Source organism: Grammomys surdaster, unplaced genomic scaffold (assembly GCF_004785775.1).
Source record: "Grammomys surdaster isolate TR1022 unplaced genomic scaffold, NIH_TR_1.0 189, whole genome shotgun sequence".
Lineage (NCBI taxonomy): Eukaryota > Metazoa > Chordata > Mammalia > Rodentia > Muridae > Grammomys > Grammomys surdaster.
The window spans coordinates 9,876,130-9,887,251 of record NW_021604634.1 but is presented as its reverse complement, the minus strand read 5'-3'; the positions used below and the strand labels follow the sequence as shown (position 1 = coordinate 9,887,251).

Genomic DNA, 11,122 nt, shown 5'->3' with positions numbered 1-11,122 from the left:
TTGTTTTGAGAATGTGTGAACACTATATTTATATCATTTTCATCCCTCCCTTTCCCCAACCTCCCATTTATACTCTAAAATGCCTGCTTTCTCTCTCTCTCTTTCTCTATTTTGTCTTTATTACCCTAACGGTAAAATTAGCCCTAAACCAAACCCTAAAAGGAATCACTGCTGGGATTTCGTTTTTTCTTTTCCCCATAACCCTAACCATAACCCTTAACCCTAACTGCCCCCTAACCACAACACCCCTAGCCCTAATCCTGCTAATGCTAACCCCTAACCTTAACCCTCCTAAATCCTAACCCCTATACCCTTACCCCACAACCCTAACCCTCTAATCCTAAACCATACCCCTAACCCTCAATCCTAACTCCTTAACCTTTAACCCCAATGCCTAATCCTAACACCTAACCTTTTAACCCAAACAGCTTGATTACAATAACTCCTGGCATTTACTTTGACTAGGTGTTTGAATTGTTATGGATCTATGGAGATTTTAAAACAGACTTTGTCACACTCTGCATTCATAAGGCTTTTCTCTAGTATGTGTTATTTTCTACATTGAGAGATAACTGTGAAAGGCAAAGGCTGAACATTGCTTCCATTCACAAGGTTTCAGTGAATGGAACTATAAATACTTCTATTGTAATAAGAATTATAGAAATGTACAAAGGCTTCACCATATTCAACACATTCACAGTATTTCTCTCCAGTGTGATATCTTTTATGCCTTTTGTCTTAGTTTGGGTTTTATTGCTGTGAAAAAGATACCATGACCAAGACAATTCTTATAAAGGACAACATTTATTTGGAGGTCCTGTACAGATTCAGAGGTTCAGTCTATTATCACCAAGGTAGAAAGAATAGCAGTGTCCAAACAGACATGGTGCTGGAGAAGCTGAGACTTCTACATCATGATCAGAAGGCAGCCAGAAGACTCTTCTGCCCTGGGTGGAGCTTAAGCACAGGATCTCAAAGCCCACTGCCACACTTCCTCAATAAAGGCCACAGCTCCTAATAGTGTCACTTGCCATGGGCCAAGCATATTCAAACCACCAAACCTTTGAAGATCACTGTGACCTGTAAAGGCTCTATCACATTGGTTACATTCATAGTATGTGTTCTTTTATGTCTTTGGAGATGACTGTGTCGTGAATAGGCTTTATCACATCCATTACATTTGTAGGGTTTCTCTCCAGTATGAATTATTTCATGACTTTGAAGTTGGCCATGAGAGGCAAAGGATTTACTACATTGCTTACATTCATAAGGCTTCACTCCAGTATGTGTTGCTTTATGTATTTGGAGACTAGTGCTACACACAAAGGCTTTACCACATTCATTACATTTGTAAGGTTTCTCTCCAGTGTGAATTCTTTCATGTCTTTTAAGAACATTCTGACCTGCAAAGGCTTTACCACATTGACTGCATTCATAGGGTTTTTCTCCAGTATGTGTTCTTTTATGTACTTGGAGATAACCAGGATATGCAAAAGCTTTACCACATTGATTACATTCATAAGGTTTCTCTCCAGTATGTATTCTTTTATGTACTTGGAGATAACTATGAGATGCAAAGGCTTTACCACATTGATTACATTCATAGGGTTTCTCTCCAGTATGTGTTCTTTTATGTACTTGGAGATAACGATGAGCTGCAAAGGTTTTACCACACTGTTTACATTCATAGGGTTTCTCTCCAGTATGTGTTCTTTTATGGATTTGAAGATGATCATGATAAACAAAGGCTTTACCACACTGATTACATTCATGGGGTTTCTCTCCAGTATGTGTTCTTTTATGTACTTGGAGATAACGATGAGATGCAAAGGCTTTACCACATAGATTACATTTGTAGGGTTTCTCTCCAGTATGTGTTGTCTTATGTCTTTGAAGATGACCATAATATACAAAGGCTTTACCACACTGATTACATTTATACGATTTCTCTCCAGTATGTGTACTTCTATGTATTTGGAGATTACAGTGTTGTGAATAGGCTTTATCACATTGATTGCACTTGTAGGGCTTCTCTCCAGTATGTATTATTTTATGCACTCGAAGATTACAATGATGTGCAAAGGCTTTCCCACACTGATTACATTTGTAGGGTTTCTCTCCAGTATGAATTCTTTCATGATTCTGAAGTTCAGAATGGTATGCAAAGGCTTTACCACACTGCTTACATTCATAAGGTTTCTCTCCAGTGTGTGTTCTTTTATGTCTTTGGAGATGACTATGTTGTGAATAGGCTTTATCACATCGATTGCATTTGTAGGGTTTCTCTCTAGTATGTCTTTTATGTATTTGGAGATTATGGTGATATACAAAGGCTTCATCATATTGAGTACCTTCAGAGGGTTTCTCTCCAATACAACTTCTTTCATGCCTGCAAAGATAATTGGCATATGTGAAAAAGGAATCACATCTTAAGATTTTTCGCTTTGTTTGCATTCATGGTTTCCCTTTCATTATGGTTTGTTTTGCATCTTTGGAGATACCTGAAATGGTAAGAGTGTTATTACAGTGCTCACATTTGTAGCATCTGTTTTCTCTATGAGATTTTTCACATATTTGAAGAAAAATGGAAGATCTCAGAGCTTTACCACACTGAGTACATTCATAAATTTTCTTATATTGTGAAATACACTACATTTGCATACTACATTGGCAATGTGAACCAGGACAAATAGAAAAGAATTTCCACATTTCTAGTATTAATAGGGATTTTTTGCAGTGTGAGTTTATGGATATATTCCCAATGAAGTTGGAAAACCAACTTATTATAAACTTGTATCACACTGAGAAAGTCTACTCGAATAGGGACTACTACATATATTTTAATTATTCTGGGAGAGAGAGGTACACTGCTTCTTTCAATATCCCTACATTCACATGGCTTGTATCCATTGTGACACATGGTATATCTTTTAAAAGAAAAATAACAAATGAAAGATTTCCACATTGCATTCTCAAAGTTTGACTTTTTGTTCATCATAGACATGTGGTATAGGGATGAAGGTTTCTCCCCAACAACATTCTTGATTCTTATAAACTGCCCCTCACACTTAAACTTAGCAATATTATACTATGTAATATTTGATTATTAGAAACATATACTTATCACTTATTCTGTCTATCTATCTATCTATCTATCTATTGAAATATGTGAGTGGTATGAAACTAAATATAGATTGGCAGTTCTACAGAGTAGCTGTAATGTGGCTATGATTCAAATGGTAATATCTGTTAAGGCATTTTTTTCCTTGTCTTCCTTCACAGAGGAATCCCTTGCAAACACAAATCAAACACCTGACATTGCGGTACATGATTTGTGAGAATTTAATCATCATCAATACACTTAAACAAGTACTTTTTTTTACACTGTTGTTGTCTTTCTTTAAAACTTCTGGGACATGTTAACATTTCTTCTGAGGCACATTCAAACTAACTTGCACATGAAAATTACCTTCCACGTCTTCTAGAACTGTGACAATGTTCTTCAATATTATGGTATCCCCAATTGTATCCTAAAAACAGTACCAGAAAATAGATGATATATTATTGGAAATTAGGCAAAATTTAAGTTACTATCTTTAGTGAACCTGATTTATTCACCTCATTCTTCCTCATTCTCAATTGAACTTACAGAAAAGCATCAGTAACAAAGAAACAGTTGTTCGCGTATTTTAAAAAGTGAAAGAAAATACACTATCTTACCTATAGCAGTGAGGTTCTTGTAGGTCTCCAACATCACATCTTTGTAAAGACTCTTCTGTGAAGGATCCAGCAAATCCCATTCTTCTTGAGTCAAGTTCACATGCACATCATCATAGGTCACTACATCCTAAAATATCCCATTTATTTGTACAACAGAAACCATTATTCCAACATCACTGTAAATGAATGCATCATTGATAATATATTTGTAAGATTCTGGTGCCTCCTCCACTTATTTCTTGACCCAGAAGTTCTAATGTAATTACCAAGTCATCTTAGAAGGAAACTGAATAATAATAAGGTTCACCTTTATCATGTCTTTGCCCTTTGAATAGGATATAAACTTGCAAGAGAAATGTTAATTAACAGAGAGAGGGAGAGAGTGAGTGGGAGAGAGAAACAAGCAGTACTGAGCACACATCAGAGAAATTATGTGAACAATTATTAACTAGAAAAAATGATGGGCAAGCTCAGTGTACTGGTTCATGGCTTTAATCCTAGCATTCCGAAGGCAGAGGCAGGTGTATCTCATTGAGTTGGTTGCCAGGCTGGTCTATTCAGGACAGCCAGAGGTACATGTTAAGACCCTCTCTCCCCTGTAAAATCAAACAAACAAGAAAGACAGAAAGAACTTTGAGGTTTTTACTGAAGTTCCTACAAATATTTACACATTCACTCCAGTTCTGTATTCATCTTCCAGAATCCCAAAGTGCCCCAGTTTAAACTGTAACAGTAACGAGCTTACTAAAATAGGATGCATCTTTAAACAGTTACAAATGAACAGATGAAAATATTGGCAATGTAAATTTTGAACCTAACTAGGACAGGAGAGATGGCTCAGTAATGAAGAGCTCTTACTGGTCTTGCAAATAATTAGGCTCAATTGCCAGTTGCTTCACAACTATCCATTACTCCAAGTTCAGGAATTCTGAAGCCATCTTCTGACAACTATGGGGACCAGTCATACATGATGTGCATATTCATGCACACAAGCAAAATACTCATATTCATTTAAAAAAGTCAAAACAAACACAACTGGACAAATGAATGTTATGCACCTGCAACTCAGTGTCTCAGAAAGCTCATGCAGTATTAATATCATGAATTCATGTCATCCTGAGAAATAGAATATCCTCTCTGCCAAATTTCAAAATTCACAATGTGGATGAAGATAAACACAACAGCATATGCTTGACATGTATCAAAACCTACATTCCAGGCCCATCAGCCAATGATATAAAAACAAACAAAGAAAAAGCCAGGCATGCTGGCCCACATTTAATTCCAGCTCTCTGGAGCCAGTGTCAGGTGGATCTGCATGCTCTACACACCTACTTTCAGGATGGCTAGAGCTACAAAGAGAAACTTTGTCTTTAAAAACAAAAACAACAAAATTAAAAATATAAAAACACCAGGCTCGCAAAATAGCATAGCACTGAATAACAAATTCTTCAACTGCATCTTATGCGTTTTAGGGATAGTCTATAATGGTGAAGGCAAAACAACATGAGAAGGAAGCTGACTGATCAGGTCCAACCACAGTAGATAGACACACCATACACACACACACACACACACACACACACACACACACACAAACAGGAAATGAGTGTATAGACACTCAAATCTCATCTCCAACAAAGAATCTAGAAAGGTTCCTCTTACAAAAGTTTCTACTGAGAGGACTGAGTTGGCCAGATCCAGGCTGACTCCATGACAGGCTGCAAACTGGCAGTTTGGGAGACTATTCCTACGTTTCTGTTTCCCAGAATGGAAGAAGTCCAAAACAAGTGAATTCCAGAAAAACCACCCCTCACTCAGCCAATCAGGAGCTGCTCCTGTCATCAGACCTGACCCAAGCCTGAGCCAAGAAGAGTTAATCAGCATTGGTTCTGGAAATTCCCTCAAATTCCCTAGATCCTTGACCAATCCCAAAGACACTCATACCCCTGGAAATTGAGCCAACCAATCAGGACAAAGGTCACTTACTCCTCCCTGGAACTCTCCTAACTGGCGTTAAACTGAACTTGCAAAGCTCACATGTCTGATACATCCTAAGTGAATGGTAGACCCCCTACATGCTAGAATTCTGCAGAATAAAATGTACTTAGCTTTTGCATACTATTCGAGTCTGGGGGTCTTTCTTCAAAGATTCTTGGACCCTAACATTACAAGCTCTCTCATAGAAAGCTAAAAAGGAGAGACAAGTGTTCAAAAACATCACTCTATCTGGCAGCTTTCTGATTCAATCAACAAGATTCTGACCCTGGTCACTATAGGTTCAACCATGATGAAAATGCATTTACTTTAACTTCAATGATCCTAAGAGTCTGCAGCAGCCTGCATGCTCTTCATATATCCAAAGTCTGTTCTAACACTTAAGACAATCTCTTGATTGACACATCTTATAAAATCAGAAAGCAAGTTATATCATTCCAATACACAATGGCACAGAATACTCCTTCCCATTCTAATAGATAGGGAATATATAATGTGTATATAGGGAGGGAATATTGGATCAAAGCAAGAAACCCAGCAGGAAAAAAAAAAAACAAATCCTGTAGCTCTGCCTCAGACACACAGGGCCTCAGTTTCAAAAGGTTTAGATGATGGCACTATCCCTGTAACCTCTCATACACCTCTCAGTATAGTTACTTCCACTCCCTATATGCAGCTCTCCATGGCAGGTGTCTCATAGCTTAGGTATCTCAACATCTTGTGGTCTCAGAATGCAACTCAGGCTTCATTCTCACAAGTTCATGCAATGCACTCTCACAGTATCCTACCTCACTGGGGCTCTGACTCTGCCAAACTCGGATGGCTGTAACAGTGCTGAAATGAAACCACAGAGGAAGAATCCATGACCTTAAACTTTGCATCTTCCCTATTTCCGGAACTTGGGTGACCCTATCAAGTTTGGACTCTAAATTGGGATGGACCTTGCTAAGCTTGGACCACAGCTGTAGCAAGTTTTATATGAAGTTCCTTCCTGAGTCTAGGAATCACTTTGCCTACTCCTTCCATTCATTGAAGGCTTAGGAGGAGGGAGTGTTTCCCTTAGAGCCCCTTCTTAGGCTTTCAATCCTGACTAATTCCTTCCCCCACCCCTTCTCTCTCTCTGTCTTCTTTTCTTTCAGTTTTTGTGGTTTTATTTTAACACAAAAACCGTGCATACAAGTCATTGATTCATTTTCTTTGCCTGGTGTTGGGATTGGTCACTCTTATTACCAGCTGTGCTGCTCTTTCTACAATGGCTTTTCAGTTCTTAAAACAAACATTGTGAGTGATCTCAGCTTAGTAAGATTTGTTGAACACCAACAGCACTCCAGCTCCTTGAGATCGTAGACCAAAAATTTCTGGAAGCTGCTCAACAGCATGTGACTGGTTTTCTTCTTGCTCCCATATCCAGTGTTGGGCATAAGGGCCTGCCCCTTGAATCTTCTTCACACTGTTGTCAATACCTCTGAGTTTGTCTAATTTTGACATATCGGTGTGACTGGTGCCTGATGAAGTTCTTGGTCCTCTGATAATCTTATGCTTCACCTGAGGGTGAAGAGCAGCCATGATGCTACAAAACAGATAACAGGTACCTCGCAGGTAGTGCTGAGGAAGAAGGAAGGGGCTAGGACCTTCTCTTTAGTGGTAGTAAATAATCTCTTTGAAAAGTCATGATTCTGTTTCAGCATTTGACAGCTATCTGAAACTTCCCCCGTGCTGTTTTCTCTATAAGCCACAGACTTTGCATTTATTTCTGCCCCATGTATTGCTTTTTTCCACCGTTGTCTTGAATGAGTTACTAGCAATAATCATCTAACAGATTCAATATTCCATCTAAGAATACAGCCAATTATTTTTTAAATTCTGCCTTACTCAATTTCTCGGGGCATGGGCAGAATAAGAAAGATTTTGGGTAAATAAACAACACAAATTACCTCTAGCTAAACTTTTCATGGAGTCTATTTTCCACTGATATCCTATGACCTCAACTTCTGTCTTCATTACTAGCAATGCTCTGATCTTCGGGTGCTACAAGAACAGCTGATTAAGCTCTGAGTATAACTTTCTATGCTGTTGGCCATCTCAAGTCCTGATATTTCCCACATTCCTCCAAAAGAGAACATTTCCAGGTTCTGTTTAGCAACAATATTATTTTTTTGTTGTTGTTGTTTTAACTTGCTACTCTGCTGCTTTGATTCAATCCTCTAACCAAAAGCATCTCAGGTAATGACCGGTTCACTTGTTTGGTCCTGTCAGATCACAAACCATCATTTTTGGGAGCTTAGGATAGAAACTCAAGCTTCAAGAAAATAAGGCAAATCCCATGGCCAAAATATTGTTTCTTAGCTTGTCCTCTTGCCTAGTCACTGTATCATACTCAGCCAGCTTTCTTTACCAGCCCAAGCACAGTTGCTTAGGGATACTGCTACCCTCTGTGGAAGAACCTTCTCACATCAATCATCACTGAACATAATCTCTCACTAATACAGCATCCAGCCATTTTGATGTGGGCATGCCCTCAAGTGAGGCTCCCTCAGATGACAGTAGGCTCTAAAATGTTCATGACTGAAGCTAATTAGGACACAGAGACAATAATATATCAGAAAAATTTAAAAAACTAATAAATGTGTTAACCATATCAATCATTTAAGTAGCAAAAACCCAAAAATTGATGATTGTAACAACTGGACAACTCAGAGTAGCCAAGAAATGAGGAGAGGCAAGCCTTCAGGATCAAGAAGAGGAAACTAAAACTGTTTCCCAAACTATCAAAAACTCAAGAAACTCATTAACATAATAAATTATGAAAAGACAAAAATAGGTGAAGGCTTATCATGTTCCAAAGAAAGAATATAATTAGATTATAATGAATAAAATAACACAACATAGATGGCACCACAAATAAAAGGAGACAGAAAGACAGATGTGTAAGTCTTTAAACATGAACTACAAGACTATAATAAAAAAAAAATCAAAGAAATTACAGGCCAACACTCATCCTGTGCACTCTGTTTCTCTTCTTTGCCAATAATAGAAAGTGGATTAAAAGTGGCAAAAATCCAGTCATTTGGACAAAGAGGCAGCCTAAAGAATGGAAAAAGATTTATTTTTCCAAATCCACATCTCATAGAGGCCTAATATACCAAATATATAAAGATCTCAAGAAACTAGACTTTCCAAAGCAAAAAATTCAATTAAAAAATGGGGTATAGATATAAACAGTCTCAGCAGAAGAATCTGAAATAGCTAAGAAATGCTTAAAGAAATCATCACCATCTTAGCCATTAAGGAAATGTAAATCAAAACTACTATGAGAATCTATCTTGCACCTGTCAGAATGGCTAAGATCAATAATACAAGTTACTGCTCATGCTGGCAAGGATGTGGAGAAAGGGGAGCAACCCTAAATTGCTTGTGAGTGCATACTAATACTGTCACTATAGAAATCAGTATTTCCTCAAAATCATGGTTCCTCAGAACACTGAGAATCCATCTACCTCAAAACTGAACTATACCACTCTTAGGCATCTATCCAAAATCTGTTCCATCCTACCATAAGGACATTTGCTCAACTATGTTCATAGTATATTTATTCATACTAGCCAGAAACTGAAAACAACCTAGAGGTACCTCAACTTAAGAATGAGCAAACAAAAACAAACAAACAAACAAACAAACAAAAAATGTGATACATTTACACAGTGGAGTATCTATCACTCAGCTGTTTAAAAAAAAATGACATCATGAACTTTCAGGCAAGAGAACGCACCTAAAAAAAAAAAATTGAGGTAACCCACACCCAGAATGACAGATACGGTATGCATTCACTTATAAGTGGATATTTACCTATTACTTAAATAATAATCAAGCTGTATTCCACAAACTTGGAGGAAGGAACAGGGAGGTGCCTCTGGATAAGAACAGATGTTCTGTGTATATTTCAGGAAACTGTTTCTGTTAGTTTTTGTCTTTGCTTCCCATGGTACTGTGAAATATAAAAAGGCTATGAAAAATTAACTCAAGGCTGCTGGTTGTTGTTGCTGCAGTATTAACCAGCAGTCTTCCTAAATCTAACTCTTGGCTTTGCATCTTCTTTCTGCCTTTCCTTTCTTTAATCCTTGCTCCTCCCTCAGAGACTGCTCAACTCATAACGACAGCTCCAGTACTAGGAAAAAAATTAGATTCAAGGATCTTTCTCCACTATTCTTGCTTCTTTCCTATCTAACGATAGGGGATGAAACCAGGGGAGGGGGAGGAACATGGAAAGATAAAGGGTAAGAAAAAGAAGAAATCGCAAAACAGCAAAGACCATCTACACTGGTTAATGTGAAAAGAAGCCAGCCTAGGATGAATTTTGCATTCCACATATGCTGTCACCCTTCAGTCTATTTTAGGTTCAGGTTCCAGGTTGTTTTGAACAATTTAAATATGGACTGGAGACTGCAAGTTTAGCCACTGAGACAAGTGGGAAATTTACACAGCAAAGATATCCCCAAGATTATTTCTTAAGTACACCAGTGCACTAAAACAGCAGGCTAGTGACAGTGTCCTAAGGGGAAGGTCCCAGACAATGAAAAACATAGGAAAAGGATAAGATAGAAAGTATAAAAGCTGGAGTGGGGAGGTCTTGCACAAGCTATTTTTCTTATGCTAAGTAAGCTTCTTATGAAGAATACCATCTTGTATACTACTTACATGAGGGAAATGGAAGGAAACAGGAGACTTCTATGAAGTCAGCAGAAACATATGAAGAAACAATGAAGTTAGCATAAAAATCTCAAAAATATCACTCACCAAGCCTATAATGGGCCTTGGAACTGATAACCATAGTCCTATATGGTAGAAACTTGTGTTCTCAGAATCTGAGGCAACTCCTCCCAAAGGCCCTGGCCCCAGACAATTACCAGCTCTCCCAAGCATATTCCTGGTTTTAGAGAAGGAGCTGTGTTTTATCTCTACACCTCAGGACCTTAGGAAAAGCTCCCAAGGCCTAGGCCCTGCTACTGGCTCTGAAAGCACATTCCTGGGTTTGTGGTAGAACCAATTCATGCTTTTCCCGACTAGCTTACAAATAAATGAGACTCAGACTATGGTTATCTTATTTGGCTTTGACAATTACTCGGGAGTAATACATAATCTGCTTTTCTAATCGCTGGCCTGGCTATCTCCCCAGTGATGTGTCCCAAAACCTTGCTGTTTCTCCTGGCTAAGTGCCCATGGTACCTCTGCTCTCCTGGCATTTTCTTCTCTCTCCTCATCCTCTTGCTCTCCACCCAACCAGGTAACTCAAAACCCACCTTCTGGTAATCTCCCCACTAACTGGTTGTGGCCAGTTTTTTTTTTTTAACCAATAGTATACATTTATATATAAATCAATAATATAATATATAGTTAGTAAAATATT

At 38.1% G+C, this 11,122-nt stretch overlaps 1 protein-coding gene across 1 annotated transcript; it reads right to left on the bottom strand.

Moving 5' to 3' along the window:
• Positions 1-785: 785 nt before the first annotated feature.
• Positions 786-8,269, bottom strand: LOC114622504 (zinc finger protein 431-like). Its single transcript, XM_028768922.1, is given in 5 exon segments — positions 786-1,113; positions 1,116-2,389; positions 3,470-3,530; positions 3,721-3,847; positions 6,507-8,269. Coding segments are annotated over 5 exon segments (1,710 nt in total). The 5' UTR covers positions 6,600-8,269; the 3' UTR covers positions 786-958.
• Between the last annotated feature and the right edge of the window lie 2,853 nt (positions 8,270-11,122).